At 43.5% G+C, this 26,256-nt stretch overlaps 1 protein-coding gene across 4 annotated transcripts in view; it reads right to left on the minus strand.

Annotated features, from left to right (window-relative positions):
* Nucleotides 1–821: 821 nt before the first annotated feature.
* LOC119803248 (RAB3A interacting protein) overlaps nt 822–26,256 on the minus strand; it is a 49,642-nt gene continuing 24,207 nt past the window's right edge. For all 4 annotated transcript variants that reach the window (XM_038314417.2, XM_038314415.2, XM_038314416.2 and 1 more), the window contains 7 exons: nt 11,703–11,780; nt 10,872–11,075; nt 7,399–7,527; nt 5,841–5,953; nt 2,518–2,617; nt 2,360–2,429; nt 822–1,166 (listed from right to left, as the gene is read on the minus strand). In XM_038314417.2, the coding sequence (XP_038170345.1) occupies nt 1,084–1,166; nt 2,360–2,429; nt 2,518–2,617; nt 5,841–5,953; nt 7,399–7,527; nt 10,872–11,075; nt 11,703–11,780 (777 nt within the window). In that variant the 3' untranslated portion in view covers nt 822–1,083. The remainder of the gene's footprint in view (nt 1,167–2,359; nt 2,430–2,517; nt 2,618–5,840; nt 5,954–7,398; nt 7,528–10,871; nt 11,076–11,702; nt 11,781–26,256) is intronic.

The raw sequence follows: 26,256 nt of genomic DNA on the forward strand, positions 1-26,256 counted from the left end.
CACGCACACACACGTTCCCACACATACAGTCAATAAAGCAAGGAGGTCTTTTTGTCTTGGAGCTGAGCATACAGAAGTAAGAAACACCTCAAAGCCCAAGGCTTTCTCCAAAGCTACGACTGGTTGTGCTCACTGGAAACAATGCCGTGAGATCGCCTTTCCTTTGCATCCCGCTCTGTCTCCACCAAGAACCTCTCTTACTGGTAGAAATGGTTAGTAGTGTCTTCGTGTCCGCTTTAGTTAAAACTTAGAGATCCGATGGTTGCTCAGAACTGGCAGATAGCATTCTTTTTAGACCATGATGTTTATTTATTTAATATTCCTTTAATTCCATGATAGTGCTCACTGCGTAACGTGGACCCCTACATCAGGATGTTCAAGATGTTCCTCTGGAGGAAGAGCTCCCCACTCTTCATTTTCTACTTGACATACCACGACAATAAAGGGATTCACTGGGTCACTGCGAGCGGAATAACAGTGACTTCGAACCCCAGTAAAACATTTCTGCAAAGGAGGAGGAGTGGATGTGGGGGGGGAGGGAGTGGAGGGGATGATGACAGGGAGGAAAGGAGGGAGGGAAAACTCAACAGGCTGGAAAAAAAAAAAACCTAATTAATTAATTAATAAAAGAAAAACCTCACAGGTAGAAAACAAAAAACCTTTCTGCAAATAAACCCTTGTGTTTGAATGTCAACACACATAAACATACAGTAAGCCCTGTGCACACAGCTCCGTCCTTGCTCCCCAGAGGAGTACAATGTAAAATACCATTGCCTTCTGCAACTCTCCAAGCCAAGTCAGAGCTAAGGAAGAGACACACACTCGGTCTGGTATTTATTTGGTGATTTGCTTTGCAGTGCTGAATGGCCATCACCAGCACACTGCAACTCCTCGTGGTGTGTTCCATTAAGGGACAAGCGAGAACAGCCCAGTCTCTTTAAAAGAAATCACAGCACTTCCTAGTGTAATCTGAAAAAGGCCAGGAGTCTTGGGCCTTCTCCTCAGGAATAAATATTAGCCATAAAAATGTTCAGCCATTCTTCAGTTGTCCAAGGAGGAGCACGCATGGCCCCAAGCAGGGTGTCAGAGTTCCTCTTTGAAATATCCCAGCTTTGCCAACGACATCTCCTTTCTCAGTTGCATCACTTCCCAAAACATCTGATCAACTGCACAGACGGAGAAGAGACATGTAATCAGAATGTGTAATCACTGCTCAAGCCTCAAGGACAATGCAGGATTAGCTGAAATGCTTCTCACAAACTCTCCGTGCTCCTGTAGACACCCCAGCTCTGCCAGTCACTAAGAACAGTATTAGTTTTGTCGTGAGGAACATAATAAAAGCCGGCATTTCAGTATCTGGCGTAAAGGCTGACCCCGTCCCCTCCTTGAGTACACTAAGGCTAATTATCACAGGTTATTATACAACCAGCAAGTCTTCCACCCTGCTGTGCTCTTCCCTGGATGGTTCCCAGAACACAGAAAATCCAGCAATGTCCCCTGAAGAGATAAAGGGAAGCTTCTGTATGGCTCAAATTAGAAATAAAAGCAAATGTTGGGGTTCAACTGCACACTTCCATTGTCCACACTTCTTTTTAAAATTTCCAGGCAAGTGGGGAAAAAAGGGCTCTGTGCTTCAAGCCATATAAGATCTATGATTGACACACACTGTGGTCAGTGTTCATCAGGGGTATCTGGCCCCAAAAGCACATTTGGCAATGTCCGAAAACCTTTTTCACTGTTCAATTTGGAGGTTCTACTGCCATCTAATGAGCAGAAGCCAGAGATTCTGTGAAATATCCTGTAACACACCCAATAGACACACACACACACACACACACACACACACACACGCTCCAAGTACTGGCAACCAAACCTAGGACCTCGTGCTAACAAAGCACCCTACTACGGAGCTACACCCATTCCAATATTTTTAAATTGTTTAGTCTTCTGAGACAGGATACCATTAACTTGCTTAAACTGGCCTTGAACGCATCCCATTAACTTGCTTAAACTGGCCTTGAACGCATCCGAGAGTTCTCGCTCGCCTTCAATCTGCTCTCCCCTCTCTCGGCCTCCGAGTAGCTCTCATTTAATCTCTCAAGGGAGAAACTCAGTGAACTCCAGACACCGCTCACACTTAGTTTCATTTGTCATATAGCCATCCCTAGCAAGGCAAAACTGGCTCTGCTCAAAACTCGAGAGTTAAACGAGGGAACGAAAAACATCGTTTTTAGAAGACATATTCTCTTCTGCAGCACCTAAACATTTTGCTAGGACCGTAAGGGGATTCAGTGGACTGGGGAGCAGCGGCTTCCTTCTGCTGCGATGCAGATGTTTACAGTGGACCGAGAGCACTCACCGTCCTGCTGTCTCACAAGGCCCTGCTGGATGTACCGGATGTATGTAAAGAAGTTACACACAGAAGTGATCTAGGCCAAGAGGGAGAGAGGTCATCAGTAGTCACTTTCCGGCACAGCAAGCAGTATTGTTAGTAAACGTCAAAGTCATGCCACTTACCCTGTATCTGCAGAAAGGAGAAATATAGTAATAGCTGCTCGAGTCCCCCAGTTTAATTCTGTGCTTACAGGACTTACTCTGGCCAGTGAGAGCACATTTTCTGCAAAATAACAAATTTCAGTTTTGTTTTATAATTAAAAGCATTTGCCCTTCCTCCCCTCCCCATTTTAACAAGCTGTCTCTTCATTACAACAGAGAATATCTGAGAGCCTAACATGTGTCAGGCCTGTTCTGGGTGGACTACCGTGACGAAAAGACAAAGTCCCTGTCCTGTGGGACTTATGTTCCGGGTAACCTTACGACGCTAACACTGACCATGCTTCTACAAAGAGACCCGGGGTATTGTCCATACATCCCAGCTGACGGCAAATCTACAAATGCACCAGCAGCTGCAGGCCAGCACTCCACTAGCAAATGTAACTTCAGCTTCCTAGCTGAATCTAATCAAGATTATCCAAGTCTTAAAAAAAACCATCGCTAATGGTTTGCAGGGTAACAGCTGCCAAGCTGAGTGTGTTTGGTAGGTTTTGTTGCATTTAGTAAAGAAGCATAAAGAAATAAGCTGCCCTCCGAGCACAAACCTCAACACATGTGTGCAAGGTCCGCCTCATACCACCCTTTCTCCCTGCGGCCATTCTGGCTGGCCTAGGCTATACATTCCTTGAGGGTACGCATCTTTAGAGCCTGGCCCCAAGTAACTATCGACTGACTGCTAAATAAGCTCCATGTGGGGAGCATCGGCTGGCCTGCAGCAGCCCCTGTCAACCGTCAGCTGGGGTCTCAGAGAGACACAACTACCAGTCTCTGGTAACACAAAATTAGCACAACTCTCAGTGAAACTAAGTGGCCAATCGTACCTGACATGACACCGTAAATCACAAAACAAAGAAAAACAACTATATGAAGTACATTAGATTTTAATTATACCTAAAAGAAACACAACACAGTGTTCCTTGACAGTTAAGAAACCAAATGTAAAATGTATTATTTTGGACCAAGATGATTTTAGAGGTGGCCCTGCAAATCTCTTTGAAAAGAGATTATCTTTTAATTCTTTTTCAGAGAAATTTTGCCTTACTGTTTGTGCATGTGTGTGCTTGTGGGACACACACACACATACACACACACAAACACATACACACACCTACAAATTGCTTTAATGGTCTCTGGCAATATTTTAAAGTACTAATAATTAGCTTGGGAAGGATCAGAGGTCAGTAAATTTAAGGTTCAATTACCGGAAGTCTTGTAAGTTGCAAAAAGTATAACATTCAGAAGGAAAAGTACCCTTGAATTTAAAAAAAAGTTACACTTATTCTTCTGGAAGTCTATTTTTTTCTCTTAACATCTTGTCTCATTTTGAAAGGATTTTGCTAAAGTGGTCTCAGGTATTAATTTTTAGAATAATAAAGCAAAAAATCCCCTTCAAAGAGAGGCCCAAGCTCTGGCTCGCTGAGTGCCCCTTCTGCTCTGTGGAGGGTCTTTCTGTGTGTGCGCAGTATGTATGCGCGTCTTTGCCCCAATAGAAGCTTTCTCCATGTGCCTTTAAAAGCAGCTGGCCATTTCTAAACGCTAATACAGTCAGTCAGCACACTTGGATTCCGACTCAATGCTGACCTGCCCTTCTCTCTGAAGCTGCGGTAGAACAACGCCACTGCTCCTGTGCCTTCCCACAGCGCTCGTCTCGAGAGTCCACATTTCCGCTTGCCGTGTCACATAAGCACTGGAAGTAAATTGCTCCCTAAAACTAGCCTACCTAACTCGTTTACTAAAACCTTGTAAGTCCACACGACCATCTGCCATCACGTGGAGTATACTTTGATATGTATAGTATGTAAGACATAATGTGAGCACAGACAAGTTCTAGAGTAAAAACTGCCACACACTGTATTTAAAATAAGGCATGACCCAGACCTTCAGAGGACGGGCATTGCTACCACTACATCTGATTTTCCATTTGAGACGCTGAAGGGCCAAAAGGAAAATACTTTGGTGTCTATAGAATTTAATACTATAAAAATTCCCCTAAAATTAGCGGCCACTGTGCTATAGGGTGTCTCAGCAGTATTTAACACAGACTACAACTCCGAGGAGATGTGTGACTTGAACACATCTTGGCTACACTAGCCAAGCAACCACCTGAGAATGTGTGTGCACCAACAGAAGCCGGTTACAACTTCTCAACAGGCTCACAACAGCCCTGACAAGAGTAAAGGACTCTACTCTATGGGCTCCTGGGGCTTCCAGTCTCCCACAGCAACCCGGTCCTAGAACCGAAGTTAAAGCACAATTACATTTGAGTTTTGGGCAAAACCCTTCTCAGAGGACTGGATGGGAAAGGCTGCTTTCCTATGAAGTACAGTGGTTCTTCCTTTGAAAGTTTGTAATTTCTAAATACCTGTCACATGTGCAAGACAGAACTATTTGTCAATTTCTGAATCTTTTATAGAAACAATATGGAAGGTAGGAACAAATTATTTTTGCTGTTTTTTATAATTATGTTTATGTATGCGGTCTGTGTGTGGGTACATTCACGTAAGTGTTAGAGTCCATGAAGGCCAGAGGTAGCAGATATGAGTTACAGGTCTCTGTGAGCTGCCTGATGTGGGAGCTAGGATTGAGCTGGAGTTCTCTCAAGAGCATCAGGGAGCGCTTACCACTGAACCATCTCTCCAGCTCCTGGTGCCGTTTCAGTTCTCAAAGGAACAGTTCTAAGTCAGGATCTTTCCAAGTCAGTTTTGATGGCAATCCTCAAATTGAAGTATTTTACACACATACCAACTGTACACAGCTAACTCATTCATTCTCTCCTCCCTCTCTCTCTCTCTCTCTCTCTCTCTCTCTCTCTCTCTCTCTCTCTCGTTCTCTCTGGCAAAACAAAAATCTGGTCTACAATTCGTTAGACAACTGTTTCTAATCCCTAGTCTTCCTGCATCCCGAGCTTGTATTCCATCATTAAGGGGCCTTAGTAACTCTCGGGAGAAGGCCACACCCAGCTCCTGCCTTAGGTCTGTACTAGGGCCTTTCCTTGGGTAGTTCTCATTCTCCACAGCCACAATGAATCTAAGAATGCGCCCTCATTCTCTTAGTGAACCACACACCTTTCTTCACTAACAGAACCACAACTTTGAAGGAAAATAAGCTCAACTTTGAAACGTACCAATACCCTCTGGGGATTTGTCCCTGGGCCACAGGCGCTAAGAAGAAACTGAGGAGGAGAAATGTCATCACATTTACAGCACACAATGAATAAACACAATACCACGAGGCAAAAACTTCCGAGAACTAACTCATTCCCACAAGGCATGGATGGAAATACCTACTTTGGTCCTCCACATTCCACAGCTGAGGCTTTCACGAATCGAATGGGCTGTAACCCCACTGGTTCAATGCTGAGAGTGTTGTTCTCCACGGCCTCCAGAACAGCCGAAGCCAACTTAAAACAAAAAGCAACACAAAGAATTAAACGCTGGCCGGGCGGTGGTGGCGCACGCCTTTAATCCCAGCACTCGGGAGGCAGAGGCAGACGGATCTCTGTGAGTTCGAGGCTAGCCTGGTCTACAAGAGCTAGTTCCAGGACAGGCTCCAAAGCCACAGAGAAACTCTGTCTTGAAAAACCAAAAAAAAAAAAAGAATTAAACGCTGGCAAAAAATTTCAAAATAAGATAATACTTTTATAAGCTAGTCTTCCTTCAATTTCACAGACTTGGCCTTAGACACTACAAAGAGAAGGGACAAAAAGCTCAAATCACAATCCCGATTTTATTACTTTCATAAATCAAGCAGTTATAATAGGTAACTAAGTTACAGTGGAAGAATTTTTGGTATTAACTGGAAGAGGATTAAAGGTATTAATTCCATTCCTTACTCAATATTACACATCCACTACAAAAGCCACTTCAAAATTAGTATCCTAATGCCACATCCTGATAAATTTATACAATAAGTTCCAGTCATTTATATTAGCAATATGTACTAATTTTAGCTATGTATTTTTTCATCTTATGTATTTATAGGCATAAAAATCTATTTTAAAAAATTGACATTTCCCCCCCAAATCAAGTATGAAGTCTCCTCTGGGGAGGTCAGCAGCACCGAGAGAATGGCCGACAACGCACAGCCCACACCCGGTCAGTGCTGGGCTCATCTGCAGTTCTCCTTACAAGGACGCTCGCTACAGCTCGATCCTCAAAAGGCTTCCCTAAGACTCTCAGGACTGAATTCCTTAAACATCAGTGGACAGGCTATTTATCTGAAGACAAACTTCTCATGTATAAGATCAAACTGAAGTTATAACTTCTCAGCTGAATACAATTTATACAATTCCTGATCCTCTGAAATGATTTTTATCTGCCTACTTTATTCTTCCTCTTAATTCTATGACAAAGGCCAAGTTAGCATCGTACTTCTGTTTATTTATAGACACACTTGGTGCTCTAGTTTAGGTTCGGTGTTGGCAGAGGTGGAGACCAAAGTCACAGCCCTGCAGAGGCTAGCCCAGCACTTAACTCAAAGCTACAGCCTAGACCCTCACACGTGTTTATCGATCGTGTGGTGACGGGCCCGGAACTGCCTGCCCGGAGCAAGCACAGAACTTGCTTAAACTGAAAACTGGACCTGGGGGTGTGGAGCAAGCAGCAGCCCTCCCTCCGTACACATCTGCCCGCCACACTAACACAGTGCGCATCTCAGGGCTTCTGAGCCTCGTCTCGAGAGAGGAAATATGTTCAGAATGGCAGGAATGGTGGTCCTGATATGAAACGGGGGAAATGTTAACATGACATTTTTACAGCAATCACATGTAAGACATTAAATATGGAACGTGAGAGCAGAAACACAAAAGATCTGAATGCATTTCTACTAAAATGAAAAACAAGTTACCTCACTTTTTGCGAACGTTAAGCACGGGAAGATATCTTCCTGGTAGATCTTGTCTAAGAAAGGACATGTTCTGTCCATCGTGGGCTCATCCTTCCAAGATCTGAACTCATTATACAGAGAGAGATCGGCCTGACAACCAGAGCAAACACAAAGCCACTTTAAAAAGAACAAATAAAAACTACTTGATAAAGCAAGCCCTATTTTAAATATCATTAAAAGGAAATGTTCTTCATTTAAAATAATAAAAACTCAACTGTCCTGTAACATATGATAGCATTTTTCTTTATAAAATGATTAACTGAGCTTTTGGGTACATCCCGTCCCCCGTGGTGCTCAAAGATGTAGCCGTGATCCTCACCTCTTGGGTCTCCAATACTATGGCTACTCTCTCTCCTCATCTGAGCCAGGGTCTCACTACATACCCCAGGTATGGGGAATCAGGATGTCAGCAGGCTGGCCTTGACTACACTCCTGCCTCGGCCCTACCACTATGCCCAGCCATGCTGGGGCTCTCTGAAGACACAGATTGTCCTGAATATAAAAGGCGCTGCTGACCAGTGTTTTCTGAACATTATCAATCCGGAGCCAATGTAATTATTTATTAGTTTATTTAAAGTGAATAAATTGAGTGTGGCCTGTGAAATCTAGTGTGGGTTGAACACGGAGAGAAACTGCTCTTTACTAAAGACAGTTCTAAAATACCCACTAGTACAGCAATGGGCAAAGAGCAGTAGCAGGCACACGGCCCTCCACTGACCGCCTATCCACCCTGGATCAGCAGAAATAAGCCACACCTCCTCTTGGCCCTCCTCTCCTCTCCTTGTACTCAGTAAGCCCTCTAGTCTACAGACCTTTGGGTGGATCTCCTCAGCCTACCAAGGCCACGCCAGGCCACCTGCAGACACCAAGTAGCACCTGCACCTGCACATGCCCCGCCCTCGGCCTTGCAGAGCTCCTGGCCATGCTTGCAAGTGCTGAACACCTTGTGAGCACAGGCTGTCGGCTGTCAATGGCCTGGGACAACAGTCAGAGGTGCAGCGCCCATAAAAGAAATAAATGCAAGGCTGAGGGCACCATGCTCTCTCCTACAGACTCTAAAGGTCAACCATGGCCATCTCATTCTGATTCATAAATGTCTTAAGCCAAAACTACAGGCAAGAAGATAAAGTATATTAAGAGATAAATATTTAAGATTTTCAAATTCACTTGTGAAGTTAATTGAGAAGATGGAAATAAGCCCCGAAGCAGGAGAGTGAATAATTATCAAATGAAAGACTCTGGCTTAAAGGCAATAATTGCAGTCACTTCCTAGAAGCTGACTCTTTCGGGAATCAAGCTTCCATGAGCCCTTTCTAAACACTTAATCCTGAGTTGTGCAAGGCGGACGTGCAGACCCCGGTTTATAGATAAGGCTAGGACTTGACGAGATAAAATGGCTTCCCCAAAGTCACACAGTGTGCCAGCTGGTTTTGATGTCAACCTGAGACAGCTGAAGTCACTTAAAAGGAGGAATCCACAACTGAGAAAATGGTCCACAAGATAGAGCTGTGGGCAAGCAAGCCCAAGGGGCATTTTCTTAATTAATGATTGATGGGGGAAGGGGAAGGGCCCAGCCCATGGTGGGTGGTACCATCCTTGGGCTGGTTTAAGGTGGTCCTGGGTTTAACAAGAAAGCAGGCAGAGCAAGCCAGTAAACAGCACTCCTCCCTCTGTGACTTCTGCATCAGCCCCTGCTACAGGATCCTGGCTCCTTTAGACAATAAAAAATGACATGGAAGCGTAAGCAAAATAAATCCTTTCCTCCCCAGCTTGCTTTTGGTCAAGGTCTTTCATCACTGCGATAGTAACCCTGACTAAGATACACAACTAAGCCCAAATTCAGTTGGACTATTTAGAACCCAAAGCCCTGCACTGTGCACGTCTGCACATGCATGTGTTGAAAGCTTTCAGAACACCCCTACGACTGAGAGCACCACCGTGTTTTCCAGAGAAGCACGGACACATTCTACCTCATTTCAGATTGCTATAACCTGTCCGGGAGCAGTGCCCTCAGCCTTCCCAATGCTGGGTAACAGTTCCGCATGGTGTGGTGACCCCAGCCATACGATTACTTTCACTGCTACTTCTAACTGTAATTTTGCTACTGTTAAGAACGTAATGTAAGCGTCTGTGTTTTCTGATGGTCTTAGGCAACCCCAGTGAAAGAGTCGTTCAACCCCAGAGAGGTTGACCCACAGGTTGAAAAGCATTGTCCTAGGGCTTGCTTCAGTAAAATCTTGTGTGTGTGTGTGTGTGTGTGTGTGTGTGTGTGTGTGTGTAAAACTTGCTAATGTTTTCACAAAGCACCAGGGTATAAAGTGTAACCACAAATCAGAAGTGGGTGCAGGTGACCTATTCATATGAATTTCAAAACTAGAGACATTAACAAAGCGGTGAGGAATCTACAAAGGTTTACTGTGAGCAGCAGGAGAAAATCCCTCACACTGAGTGAGAACAACAAGAAAAGCTGTTTTAAAAGCACACTTTAATTTAAAGTAAAAGAAATCAGAACTAAAGTAACACACAAGAAGTGTGTTAGAAATTATCAGAAACAAATACGAATTTCAGATTTTGCTACATTCAGAGCTAGACAAGCACTAAACTTTTCTGGTTACCATATTTTTATTAATAACTGAACAAAGGTAACTCAGTTACAACAGTTAACCTCAGTAATTCAATTTAGTTGTTCCTGGCTTCTATACACAAACTAACTGGATAAACACCGACGGCTTCTTCAGCAGGAATTAAACTCAACAATGACTACAGCTTTTAATAAAACAAGGGATTTCCCAGAATTCTTGACCAATCATCTTAGAGACAGTTTTCACCACAGATGGCAACAAAACAATGTTTAATAATTATGTAACTTTAACTCTACACATTTCAAAATATAAGGTATCTAAGTTATCTTTGTTTTTTTTTTTTAAATGTAAGGCTTTTATTACTTCCGGATTCTGTTGTTTTCTTATTTAACTATTTACTTAATTATCTGCATCAACTCTAGGACTTTCTTAGTCATGCAAAACTCCGCTTCTCTCTGATTTTGAATAAAAAGAGCAAACAGTAATCTTCAAGAGAATCATCTCATTTCCCACATTCTTCATTCCTACTTCGATACTGAGCTAATGGAGCATCCCAACTAGCAAGGACGTGAAAGCCACCCGCTTTCTTTTGTACAACACACCCCAGTTTGCTCACTGAATGAACATGTGAAAGGCAGAAACTTACCAGATCTGCAGCAGGACTCCGAGGCCAGCCAGCAGAGAACAGGAGGGAAGGATCCCTGAAAGCAACCAGCTCTAGATAAAGCCTACCCCATCTTAATATTGCATATTTTGTACTAAAAAAAAAATTTGGTGGGAAAAAAAAATCACGACTGACAGCTCCATGACGGACATTAACAGTGATGAGAGGGCCAGCCCTTGGCGAGTTACCTCTTTGCAGTCTTTCACTAGTGGCTGGATCACACTGAGGTCCTGGTGACCGCCACTCATGGCACTGCTCGTACTTTTATTCCTCGTGTGTCCCCTTTTAAAAGGCGTCTTTCCAGCCGCCAGAGGCTCCTGTGTTGGTGACGTGGGTGAGCTGGACAGCACAAGTGTCTTCAAGGCGGCCACTTCAGCTTGAAGCACATCGATCTTGAAAAGAAATCAGCACGGTCACACAGGCAACATGCTCTATAGCAGATGCGGCTCAGTGTTAGCAATTTGGTCAAAACACTTTCAAGGGCAGAACGTTAAGTTAAATCTGTATTTTCTGTGGACTAATTAAAGGAAAATAATCCAAGGATTTTGGGTTTCCATATGGCTTGGCTTCAAATGCCAGTAATAAGAAAATTAAACAGTCAAAAATACCTAACATTAATATGAATTTTCAAAATCATTAAGATATATTAGCTTACAGTTCACTTCTAATATAAGGTCTATATAGGTGTCTTTTTCCCAGAGAATTAAGAAAATAAGCATTAACTTTAAAATGTGACTAGTGAACCCTTTTATGTGATTTACACGGTTTTAAGGGGCTGTGATATAAATGCACCCGGCGTCCGGCGTCAAGCACCTACAAGCACCTAACTCTTCCCTCACTCATGGTTTCTGATATAAATGCACCCGGCGTCCGGCGTCAAGCACCTACATGCACCTAACTCTTCCCTCACTCATGGTTTCTGCAGTCCCTCCGGTCAGAGCAGCCGCCAACAGCTGCTGGGCGCCCTGGAAACGGTGACGACCGGTTCCCCCAGTCCAGACTAAAGCAGTGGGACTCACTTTCCCTTGAGCTTCCTTCAGCTGCTTCTCCGCCGTGGCCTGCTTGACATTCGCTTCTCTCACCATCTTGTGAGCTTCCTGAAAAAGGCAACATCTCAAAGGTTGGAGACCAAGTGTTCCAGCATTCATTTTCAAAGCACATTTTAGCCGCCACCTATGACTGGAGCAAAGCCATCCTGCCGGGGTCTGCCCTGGAACTACGTGTCCCATGTCCTCTATGGGAAAAGAGAGGACGTTAAAAGGAGGGCCGGGCACTCTCCGCTTAGCACCTGTTAGCCACTGTGGCAGCCAAGGTGGGTCCGACCACCCCAACAAACTCCCGCGTCAGGACCGCGGCCACTAACAGAGAATGACTGAGGAAAAAGCCAGCTAAGAGGGTGCGACCAGGCGTCTGTAACTCTCAGTCACGACACATGTCCATATCGCTAGCCGCAGAAAGTATACAAACGGGACAAATACAAACTGTCAACACCTCAACAGGAGTGACAGCTGAGGAACTTCAGTTTCCAATCAAACACGAATAAAGTGACCCGGGTGGGAACTGGACTGCAGAGCGAGACCTGGAGAGCGGACTCTGCCTACCGCCTTCAGTGGTTTTCAACTTCTAAAGCGACAGACATGAAGCTGCAAGAAACTGCGGATATCGACCTGCCTGTCCGTCATAAATATTTACTCCCGACTTCTCTTTATGAGGCGCTGCTCTGGGCTGTGCCGAGCGAGGAAGAGACAAAGGCCCCGCTCCTAAAGAGCATGTGCTCGGGGGCATTCTAACGACAAAATTGGGGTAATAATTCCAGACTTTATTCCAAGTGAAAGATGAAGTTTTTTTTTTTTTTTAAAGGAAGAGAATTACCATGATCCCATATTTTAAAGATTATGCTTTTGTGCAAAATAATCTGTATAAGAGATTAAAATGGATCCAAACAACATGGGATTTCAGAGTTCATATTTCAGAACTTTAATATATGCAAAGGAGATTAAGAGATATTTAATAAACACACAGTCCAACGACTACACCATGTCTGTGAGCTGCTAAGGGGCAGGGAGGAGATCTCCCTCGCAATTGCTCATTTGATCTTGTGGTATGGAACTGGTGGACGGCAGCATGTCGTGAGCATGAACCTCAGATGACATTAAGTAGGCGAATGTTCACTAGCAATGGTTTATAATGAAATGGAATGAACCGCAGACAGACTTCACACGCCATTACGCGGCTTATCTGGCAAACTCCGTAAGAACCGTCAGATGTAGTGAGCTCGGCATTTTCCCTTGGAAAACAACAGTTGTTGCGGATTTGCTAAAATTTTCTAGGGTAAGGAAAAGAAGACTATCTGGCAGACATTTCCAAAATAATAACCCATATACTCTGATCTCCCCTAAGATAAGAGGCATTTAACTTTAAATGAAGAAGACAGAAATGCCAGAGTACCTGCCGACCTGGCTGCCGATGGACTCTTAATGGACCCTACACAATCTGAATCCAGCTTCTCAGAGGACTGGGAGAGCTGAGACTTATTGAAAGCTTCAGAGTTACAACTAGAACTAAGGCCACGAGAAAACACAAAGTGAGATATGAGGTGGCCTTTCCAGTCGCAAGAGGGGTGCCAGGAAAGATACAAAGGTGGGGCTGATGTCCCCAAAGAGGGTGCCAGCCTGCGGCAAAACCATCTGAGAAGATAACGCATATGGCCTGAGTCTGCCAGTCACCAAAATGTCAGAATGTAGCTTTCTAAGTGTTTCTAAGTGTTTGGGTTACTGTCTTTGACTGTCTTTCTGGAGCTGAGGTGATGTAAGCACTATGGATACCACAGCTTCCCACTTTCTCTACCTGAGATGTCAGGTTGGCCATTTTATAAGGCTGAGAACACCAGTTCTAGGACAAAATGGCACAAGTATGTTTAGGACCATTTCAAAACTGTTAAAAATTATTTTTTAAATACATAACTTTTATCAGAAATTTATTCACTGAGAATGTGATATATGTGTGTACTGTATTCTGGCTATTTTAACCCCGCCCATCCTCTCTCCCTCCTACCCATCAGTCAGTCTTCCTTTTCACAAGTCCCTTTCTCACGTCGTGTCTTGCACTCTGACTTCTGGCACCCCACATCATCAATATAACCATATTTTGAACTATCCATGGGGAACGACAACGACAGCATCATCCTCAGAACCAATCGAGGACAACTCATCAGGGTGAGGTATGGTGCTGTGAGCCCCTCCCAGTCTATAACAGGCCTAGGGTGTGCAGGTCCAGCACAGGCTGGCAGGGCTGTGGACGCGGTATTGGGTGTGCAGGTCCAGTACAGGCTGGCAGGGCTGTGGACGTGGTATCGGGTGTGCAGGTGCAGCGCAGGCTGGCAGGGCTTTGGACGCGGTATTGGGTGTGCAGGTCCAGTGCAGGCTGGCAGGGCTGTGGACACGGTATTTTCACAGCACTTCTCCAGATCTTCTGGCTCTTATGGTTTTTTTCAACTCCTCTTTTTTTGGGGGGAGAGGGAGTTGGTTATTTCTTTTTGCTGTTATTTACTTTTTGTTTTGTTTTTACATTCAAATCAAAGGTTTCCTTCCCTCCTTTTAGTAGCTCATCCTCTCCCCCCCTCACTCCACTCTTCCGCCTCTGTTTCTCTTCATATATAGGCAGGCCTCCCGTGGATACCAGCCAACCACAGTATACCAAGTTGCAGCAAGACTGGGCATCTCCTTTTCTATTAAGGCTGAACGAGGCAATCCCGTAATCCCGAAAGAGGAAAGTGTCCTAAAAGCAGGCCACAGTCATTGACATCCCCTGCTGTTAGGAGTCCCACAAGAAGACCAAGCTACACAACTGTAACATAGGTGCAGAGGGCCTGGTTCAGTCCCATGAAAGTTCCCCGATAGTCAGTTCAGTCTCTGTGAGCCCCTATGAACCCAGATTAGTTGGTTCTGTGGGTTTTCTTGTGATGTCCTTGAACCCACGGGGTCCTACGATCCTTCCTCCCCTCTTCTGCAAGATTCCCGTAGCTTCGCCCAAGGCTTGGCTGCAGGTCTCTGCATCCCCGACTCAAGGCTTGGCTGCAGGTCTCTGCATCCCCGACTCAAGGCCTGGCTGCGGGTCTCTGCATCCCCGACTCAAGGCTTGGCTGCGGGTCTCTGCATCCCCGACTCAAGGCCTGGCTGCGGGTCTCTGCATCCCCGACTCAAGGCCTGGCTGCGGGTCTCTGCATCCCCGACTCAAGGCTTGGCTGCGGGTCTCTGCATCCCCGACTCAAGGCTTGGCTGCGGGTCTCTGCATCACTGACTCATTGCTTTTAATGTTTTCTTTCTTTTAAATAAAACTCAAGCCAATGCTTCAAATAGCAATTTTTCTTTTTTACATTATTAATTTTGTGCATGCCATGGCATGCATGTAGAAATCAGAGAACAACTTGCCTCAAATGCTAAGATTTTCCTTTAATTTTTAATAACATGTAAGAGTGTGTGTGTGTGTGTGTGTGTGTGTGTGTGTGTGTGTGTGTGTGTGTGTGTCAGAGGACAACCTTCAGGAGTGGCATTCTCCTTCCACCATAGGATCCACCACCAGAGATTCAACTCTGGTCCACAGCTCACACAGCAAGCACGTTTACCCACAGAGCCGCATCGGTCTTACTTCCCTACTTTAAAAGGCTTAATATTGCCAGGCAGTGGTGGTGGCGCACGCCTTTAATCCCAGCACTCGGGAGGCAGAGGCAGGTGGATCTCTGTGAGTTCGAGGCCAGCCTGGTCTACAGAGCAAGTCCCAGGTCAGGCCCCAAAGCTACAGAGAAACCCTGTCTTGAAAAACAAACAAAAGGCTTAATATTATATAAGCACACACTACTCTTCAGCTTTATTCATTCGTTGATGAATATATGTTTACATCTTGCTGGTGATAATACTATAGCAATGAACGTGGGAACACAGATAGCAAGAATTAATTTTATTTCCTTTGATGTATACCAGAAAGTGAAATTGCTTGCCTCTAGTTTCAATTGGGGGGAGGCTGGGGTTTTTTGGTAGTTTTGTGGTTGTTTTAAGACAAGGTCTCACTACATAGCCCTGGCTGTGCTGGGACTCACTGTGTAGACCAGGCTGACCTCAAATTCAGACATCTGCCTCCTGAATGCATCACCACCGCCCAGCTCTATTTTTAATCTTTTAAGGAGAAATCTCCATATTTTTGTCCACATCCTTGCCCACGTGCTCTGTCATATGTTAATAGGCGTGTGGCAATATCTCACTGGGGTTTTCTTTGGAATTACCTGACGTCTTTTCATATACCTTCCGCTGTTCGCACATCTCATTAGAGAAAAGTCCATTCGGTGCTTACCCTGATTGTTTACTGTACTGCTCTCTCGACTTTCCTTATATTTGCTGCAATCACCCCTTGACAGGGACACTTTGCCAATGTTTTCCACCCAAGGCACTGCATTTTAATTTTGCTGACTGGTGTGTGCAGGTTTAGTTTCATGCAATTCTACTATTTTTTTTTTTTTCTGTTTTCTGAGCTTTTGGTTTCATGTTAAAAAAAAGTAAGAAAAAAAATAAGAATAAAAAACACCTTCCCAGACCAATGTCAAGAAGCTTTCCCCACGTTTCTGCTAGTGTAGTTTCAGGTCTTTTACTTCACTCTATGGGGGTCTGTTCACAGTGTTAAGGGTTCAACCGCACTCATGTACATGCGTATGTGGACATTCAATTCCCAGTGTCATTTACTGAGGAAACTAGTCTTTCTTCAGCCGGTGTTTATTAGCCCCTCATTAAGAATCAGTTGATTATAAGTGCAGAGATTTATTTCTGGGCTCTACTCAATTCCGTTGGTCTCTGAGGTATCCTTCCTCTCGTCGGTGATGCTGCAGTTCCTCCCAGTGCTTACGATGTGGCTTTGCTTACTACTTGTAAGAATATCATTCCTTCAATACCTGCTTTGTTGAAGATTCCATCATAAATTAAGGTTGACTTTTGTAAAATGTGTCTTCTCCGTCTGTTGAGATGACCACATGGTTTTCATCTCCTGTTCATGCAGTATGGCACACAACTGATTTGCTGATGTCGGACATCTTTGCATCCCAAGAATAAATCCTATCTGGCAATGGTTATGGTTCCTCTCATGCATAGTTAAATTCAGCTTGCTACCATTTATTTTACTGAAGATTTTGCACCTTTGTGTATCAAGACTATTGGCCTACAGTTTTTCTCATGGTGTCTTCCCTGGCTTTGACATTACAGTAATACTGACTTTATAAAATTCTTTTAGAAGTGTGAGCCCTTTTATTTACATTGTTTTGCTTTGTTTTGGGTAAATATTTATTATTTTGTTTTACTGTTTGGGAAAATTCACCTGTGAAGCCATCTAGCACTGGACCCTTCTACTTCTAAGTTGGTTTTGGCTTTGTGTGTTTATTACTGACTCATCTGTCATTGGTCTCTTGTGACTTTCTATGTCATCTTGATTCCATTATGATAAACTGTTTCTAAGAATTTCTCCATTTCTTCTAGAATATTAGCCTGGAATATGACTCATAAAGGACTCTATGAATCATATAGGACTGTTATGATTTCATACAGGACTCTATGACTTCATACAGCACTCTTATGATTAATTGCAGGACTCTGACTTCATACAGGACTCTATGAATCATACAGGGCTTTACAACTCATACAGGAGTCTTATGAACACATATAAGACTCTATGACTCATAGAGAACTCTGACTCATACAGGACTCTATGACCTCACAAAGGACTCTATGACCTCATACAGGACTTTATGACTTCATACAGGGCTCTATGACCTCATACAGGACTCTATAACCTCATACAGGACTCTATGACCTCACACAGGACTCTATGACCTCATACAGGGCTCTACGACCTCATAAAGGATTCTATGACCTCATACAGGACTCTGACTTCATACAGGGCTTTGTGACCTCATACAGGACTCTATGACTTCATACAAGGGCTCTATGACCTCATATAGGATACTATGACTTCATACAAGGGCTCTATGACCTCATACAGGACTCTATGACTTCATACAGGACTATGACTTCATACAGGGCTCTATTACCTCATACAGGACTCTATGACCTCACACAGGACTCTATGACTTCATACAGGGCTCTATGACCTCATACAGGACTCTATGACCTCATACAGGACTGTGACTTCATACAGGGCTCTATGACCTCATATAGGACTCTATGACGTCATACAGGACTTTATGACTTCATACAGGGCTCTATGACCTCATACAGGGCTCTATGACCTCATACAGGACTCTATGACCTCATACAGGACTCTATGACCTCACACAGGACTCTATGACCTCCACAGGACTCTATGACCTCACACAGGACTCTATGACCTCACACAGGGCTCTATGACCTCATACAGGACTCTATGACCTCATACAGGACTCTATGACTTCATACAAGGGCTCTATGACCTCATACAGGACTCTATGACCTCATACAGGACTCTATGACCTCATACAGGACTCTATGACCTCATACAGGACTCTATGACCTCACACAGGACACTATGATTCATATAGGGCTCTATGACCTCATACAGGACTCTATGACCTCATACAGGACTATGACATCATACATGGGCTCTATGACTTCATATAGGGCTCTATGACCTCACACAGGACTCTATGACCTCATACAAGGGCTCTATGACCTCATACAGGACTCTATGACTTCATACAGGACTATGACTTCATACAGGGCTCTATGACCTCATATAGGATTCTATGACTTCATACAAGGGCTCTATGTCCTCATACAGGACTCTATGACTTCATACAGGACTATGACTTCATACAGGGCTCTATTACCTCATACAGGACTCTATGACCTCACACAGGACTCTATGACTTCATACAGGGCTTTATGACCTCATACAGGACTCTATGACCTCATACAGGACTGTGACTTCATACAGGGCTCTATGACCCCATATAGGACTCTATGACGTCATACAGGACTTTATGACTTCATACAGGGCTCTATGACCTCATACAGGGCTCTATGACCTCATACAGGACTCTATGACCTCATACAGGACTCTATGACCTCACACAGGACTCTATGACCTTACACAGGACTCTATGACCTCACACAGGACTGTATGACCTCACACAGGGCTCTATGACCTCATACAGGACTCTATGACCTCATACAGGACTCTATGACTTCATACAAGGGCTCTATGACCTCATACAGGACTCTATGACCTCATACAGGACTCTATGACCTCATACAGGACTCTATGACCTCACACAGGACACTATGATTCATATAGGGCTCTATGACCTCATACAGGACTATGACTTCATACAGGGCTCAATGACCTCATATAGGACTCTATGAACTCATACAGGACTTTATGACCTCATACAGGGCTCTATTACCTCATACAGGACTCTATGACCTCATACAGGACTCTATGACCTCACAAAGGACTCTATAACCTCACAAAGGACTCTATGACCTCACACTGGACACTGACTTCATATAGGGCTCTATGACCTCATACAGGACTCTATGACCTCATACAGGACTATGACTTCATACAGGGCTCTATTACCTCATACAGGACTCTATGACTTCATACAGGGCTCTATGACCTCATACAGGACTCTATGACTTCATAAAGGACTATGACTTCATACAGGGCTCTATGACCTCATACAGGACTCTATGACTTCATACAAGGGCTCTATGACCTCATATAGGACTCTATGACCTCATACAGGACTCTATGACTTCATACAGGGCTCTATGACCTCACACAGGACGCTATGACCTCACACAGGACACTATGACTTCATATAGGGCTCTATGACCTCACACAGGACTCTATGACCTCACACAGGACACTATGACTTCACACAGGGCTCTATGACTTCATACAGGGCTCTATGACCTCATATAGTACTCTATTACTTCATACAGGGCTTTATGACCTCATACACGACTCTATGACATCATACAGGACTCTATGACCTCACACAGGACACTATGACTTCATACAGGGCTATGACTTCATACAGGGATCTATGACCTCATACAGGACTCTATGACCTCATATAGGGCTCTATGACCTCATACAGGACTCTATGACCTCATACAAGGGCTCTATGACCTCACACAGGACACTATGACTCCATACAGGGCTCTATGACCTCATACATGACTCTATGACTTCATACAGGGCTCTATGACCTCATACCGACCTCTATGACTTCATACAAGGGCTCTATGCTCTCATATAAGTCTCTATGACCTCATACAGGACTTTATGACTTCATACAGGGCTCTATGACCTCATACAGGACTCTATGACCTCACACAGGACTCTATGACTTCATACAGGACTCTATGACTTCATACAGGGCTCTATGACCTCATACAGGACTCTATGGCCTCATACAGGAATATGACTTCATACAGGGCTCTATGACCTCATACAGGACTCTATGACTTCATACAAGGGCTCTATGACCTCATATAGGACTCTATGACCTCATAAAGGACTCTATGACTTCATATAGGGCTCTATGACCTCATACAGGACTCTATGACCTCATAAAAGGGCTCTATGACCTCAACAGGACTCTATGACCTCACACAGGACACTATGACTTCATACAGGGCTCTATGACTTCATACAGGGCTCTATGACCTCATACAAGGGCTCTATGACCTCATACAGGACTCTATGACTTCATACAGGGCTCTATGACCTCATATAGGACTCTATGACCTCATACAGGACTATGACTTCATACAGGGCTCTATTACCTCATACAGGACTCTATGACCTCATACAGGACTCTATGACTTCATACAGGGCTCTATGACCTCATACAGGACTCTATGACCTCATACAGGACTCTATGACCTCACACAGGACTCTATGACTTCACACAGGACACTATGACTTCATACAGGGCTCTATGACCTCATACAGGACTCTATGACCTCATACAGGACTATGACTTCATACAGGCCTCTATGACCTCATACAGGACTCTATGACTCATAGGATTCTTCCGAACTCATAAAGAACTCCGACGACTTCACACAGGACTCTATGACATCGTACAAGATTTTATGACTCAATGAAGACTCTGACTCATACAGGATTCTTATGATTTCATACAGACTCTATGACTTCATAAAGGACTCTTATGATACCATACAGGACTCTATGACTTCACACAAAACTCTTATGACTTCATACTGGATTTTCATGAACACAGACAGGACTTTATGACCTCATACAGGGCTCTATGACTTCATACAGCACTCTTATTATTTCATGCAGGACTCTGACTTCATACAGGACTCTATGAATCATACAGGGCTTTACAACTCATACAGGAGTCTTATGAACACATATAAAACTCTATGACTCATAGAGAACTCTGACTCATACAGGATTCTATGACCTCATACAGGACTCTATGACCTCACACAGGACTCTATAACCTCATACAGGACTTTATGACTTCATACAGGGCTCTATGACCTCATACAGGACTCTATGACCTCACACAGGACGCTATGAACTCACACAGGACTCTATAACCTCATACAGGGCTCTATGACCTCATACAGGATTCTATGACCTCATACAGGACTCTGACTTCATACAGGGCTTTATGACCTCATACAGGACTCTATGACATCATACAAGGGCTCTATAACCTCATATAGGATTCTATGACTTCATACAAGGGCTCTATGTCCTCATACAGGACTCTATGACTTCATACAGGACTATGACTTCATACAGGGCTCTATGACCTCATACAGGACTCTATGACCTCACACAGGACTCTATGACCTCACACAGGACTCTATAACCTCATACAGGGCTCTATGACCTCATATAGGATTCTATGACCTCATACAGGACTCTGACTTCATACAGGGCTTTATGACCTCATACAGGACTCTATGACATCATACAAGGGCTCTATGACCTCATATAGGATTCTATGACTTCATACAAGGGCTCTATGTCCTCATACAGGACTCTATGACTTCATACAGGACTATGACTTCATACAGGGCTCTATGACCTCATACAGGACTCTATGACCTCTCACAGGACTCTATGACTTCATACAGGGCTTTATGACCTCATACAGGACTCTATGACCTCATACAGGACTGTGACTTCATACAGGGCTCTATGACCTCATATAGGACTCTATGACGTCATACAGGACTTTATGACTTCATACAGGGCTCTATGACCTCATACAGGGCTCTATGACCTCATACAGGACTCTATGACCTCATACAGGACTCTATGACCTCACACAGGACTCTATGACCTTACACAGGACTCTATGACCTCACACAGGGCTCTATGACCTCATACAGGACTCTATGACCTCATACAGGACTCTATGACCTCATACAGGACTCTATGACTTCATACAAGGGCTCTATGACCTCATACAGGACTCTATGACCTCATACAGGACTCTATGACCTCACACAGGACACTATGATTCATATAGGGCTCTATGACCTCATACAGGACTCTATGACTCATAGGATTCTTCCGAACTCATAAAGAACTCCGACGACTTCACACAGGACTCTATGACATCGTACAAGATTTTATGACTCAATGAAGACTCTGACTCATACAGGATTCTTATGATTTCATACAGACTCTATGACTTCATAAAGGACTCTTATGATACCATACAGGACTCTATGACTTCACACAAAACTCTATGACTCATACTGGATTTTCATGAACACAGACAGGACTTTATGACCTCATACAGGGCTCTATGACTTCATACAGCACTCTTATTATTTCATGCAGGACTCTGACTTCATACAGGACTCTATGAATCATACAGGGCTTTACAACTCATACAGGAGTCTTATGAACACATATAAGACTCTATGACTCATAGAGAACTCTGACTCATACAGGACTCTATGACCTCACACAGGACTCTATAACCTCATACAGGACTTTATGAATTCATACAGGGCTCTATGACCTCATACAGGACTCTATGACCTCACACAGGACGCTATGAACTCACACAGGACTCTATAACCTCATACAGGGCTCTATGACCTCATACAGGATTCTATGACCTCATACAGGACTCTGACTTCATACAGGGCTTTATGACCTCATACAGGACTCTATGACATCATACAAGGGCTCTATGACCTCATATAGGATTCTATGACTTCATACAAGGGCTCTATGTCCTCATACAGGACTCTATGACTTCATACAGGACTATGACTTCATACAGGGCTCTATGACCTCATACAGGACTCTATGACCTCACACAGGACGCTATGAACTCACACAGGACTCTATAACCTCATACAGGGCTCTATGACCTCATATAGGATTCTATGACCTCATACAGGACTCTGACTTCATACAGGGCTTTATGACCTCATACAGGACTCTATGACATCATACAAGGGCTCTATGACCTCATATAGGATTCTATGACTTCATACAAGGGCTCTATGTCCTCATACAGGACTCTATGACTTCATACAGGACTATGACTTCATACAGGGCTCTATTACCTCATACAGGACTCTATGACCTCACACAGGACTCTATGACTTCATACAGGGCTTTATGACCTCATACAGGACTCTATGACCTCATACAGGACTGTGACTTCATACAGGGCTCTATGACCTCATATAGGACTCTATGATGTCATACAGGACTTTATGACTTCATACAGGGCTCTATGACCTCATACAGGGCTCTATGACCTCATACAGGACTCTATGACCTCATACAGGACTCTATGACCTCACACAGGACTCTATGACCTTACACAGGACTCTATGACCTCACACAGGACTCTATGACCTCACACAGGGCTCTATGACCTCATACAGGACTCTATGACCTCATACAGGACTCTATGACTTCATACAAGGGCTCTATGACCTCATACAGGACTCTATGACCTCATACAGGACTCTATGACCTCATACAGGACTCTATGACCTCATACAGGACTCTATGACCTCACACAGGACACTATGATTCATATAGGGCTCTATGACCTCATACAGGACTCTATGACCTCATACAGGACTATGACTTCATACATGGGCTCTATGACTTCATATAGGGCTCTATGACCTCATACAAGACTCTATGACCTCATACAAGGGCTCTATGACCTCATACAGGACTCTATGACCTCATACAGGACTATGACTTCATACAGGGCTCTATGACCTCATATAGGACTCTATGAACTCATACAGGACTTTATGACCTCATACAGGGCTCTATTACCTCATACAGGACTCTATGACCTCATACAGGACTCTATGACCTCACACAGGACTCTATAACCTCACAAAGGACTCTATGACCTCACACTGGACACTGACTTCATATAGGGCTCTATGACCTCATACAGGACTCTATGACCTCATACAGGACTATGACTTCATACAGGGCTCTATTACCTCATACAGGACTCTATGACTTCATACAGGGCTCTATGACCTCATACAGGACTCTATGACTTCATACAGGACTATGACTTCATACAGGGCTCTATGACCTCATACAGGACTCTATGACTTCATACAAGGGCTCTATGACCTCATATAGGACTCTATGACCTCATACAGGACTCTATGACTTCATACAGGGCTCTATGACCTCACACAGGACTCTATGACCTCACACAGGACACTATGACTTCATATAGGGCTCTATGACCTCATACAGGACTCTATGACCTCATACAGGACTCTGACTTCATACAGGGCTCTATGACCTCATACAGGACTCTATGACTTCATACAGGGCTCTATGACCTCATACAGGACTCTATGACTTCATACAGGACTATGACTTCATACAGGGCTCTATGACCTCATACAGGACTCTATGACTTCATACAAGGGCTCTATGACCTCATATAGGACTCTATGACCTCATACGGGACTCTATGACTTCATACAGGGCTCTATGACCTCATACAGGACTCTATGACCTCACACAGTACTCTATGACCTCACACAGGATACTATGACTTCATACAGGACTCTATGACCTCATACAGGGCTCTATGACCTCACACAGGACTCTATGACCTCATACAAGACTATGACTTCATACAGGGCTCTATGACCTCATACAGGACTCTATGACTTCATACAGGGCTCTTTGACCTCATATAGGACTTTATGGCCTAATACAGGACTTTATGACATCATACAGGACTCTATGGCATCATACAGGACTCTATGACTCATAGGATTCTTGCGAACTCATAAAGGACTCCGACGACTTCACACAGGACTCTATGACATCGTACAAGATTTTATGACTCATACAGGATTCTTATGATTTCATACAGACTCTATGACTTCATAAAGGACTCTTATGATACCATACAGGACTCTATGACTTCACACAAAACTCTTATGACTTCATACTGGATTTTCATGAACACAGACAGGACTTTATGACCTCATACAGGGCTCTATGACTTCATACAGGACATACAGGACTTTTGAGACATTAAAAAATCTTCAATATATCTTCCATATCTTTTTAAAACTTTTTCTTTTTTCCTCGGTCTAGTAAAGGTCTTGGTTATTTCTTTAAAAAATAAAAAACAAACTTAACTTCATTGATGTTTTCCTTTTTTTGTCCTTGTTTCTAAACCTACTATACTCCATCAATTCCTTCCTCTTGTTAACTTGGAGCTTAGTTCTCTTTCAAATTCCTTGAGGTCTCATATTAGGCTGAGTATCTTCTTGTATTTTTCTGTAGGCATTTACTGCTCTGCAATTTTCTTAGTACTGCTTTTGTTGCCTCTCGTAAGCTTTTACTATGCTATATTTTCAATGTCTGTCTCAAGAAGTTCTCAAATTCCTTTTCTAATTCCCTCTTTAACCCCAAAGTTCAAAATGTCTTAAGTTTCCATATGTTTGTATACTTTGCTGTTTTATTATTTATTATTTATTTATTATTATTATTTATTATTGATTTCTAACTGTCACTGTGGCTGCAAAAGATTCTGAGACTCTTAGGTCTTTTTAAAGTTATAGTTGATTTTGTAATGTAACGTGAATTATCCTAGACAACAGTTCATGTACACATGAGAAGAATGTGGATTATTTTGTTATGTGGAAGTTTCTGTGTATGTCTGTAGATACTTCTGGTCTACTGACATCCATCCTTACTGCTTCTTTATTTGATTTTCTGTCTGAACAATATATCCATTAAATGTAAGAGTTGTTAGCATCTCCTACAATTACTGTATTGCTGTTTCTCCCTTCAGCTCTGGTAGTATTTGCTTTGTTGTTGGGTACATATTTAATTGTATCATCCAATCAAACTGATCCTTTGTTATTATGTAATGATCCTGTCTCTTATTGACAGTTTTGATAGAAAGTCTATTATGTGCAATTCAAACAAAACAATTCCTATTCTCCTTACCAGCTGCACAGACATCTTTTCCTACCTATTCACCTTCAGGCTGTATCTCCA

The sequence above is a fragment of the Arvicola amphibius genome, chromosome 17 (assembly GCF_903992535.2).
Source record: "Arvicola amphibius chromosome 17, mArvAmp1.2, whole genome shotgun sequence".
Taxonomy (NCBI): domain Eukaryota; kingdom Metazoa; phylum Chordata; class Mammalia; order Rodentia; family Cricetidae; genus Arvicola; species Arvicola amphibius.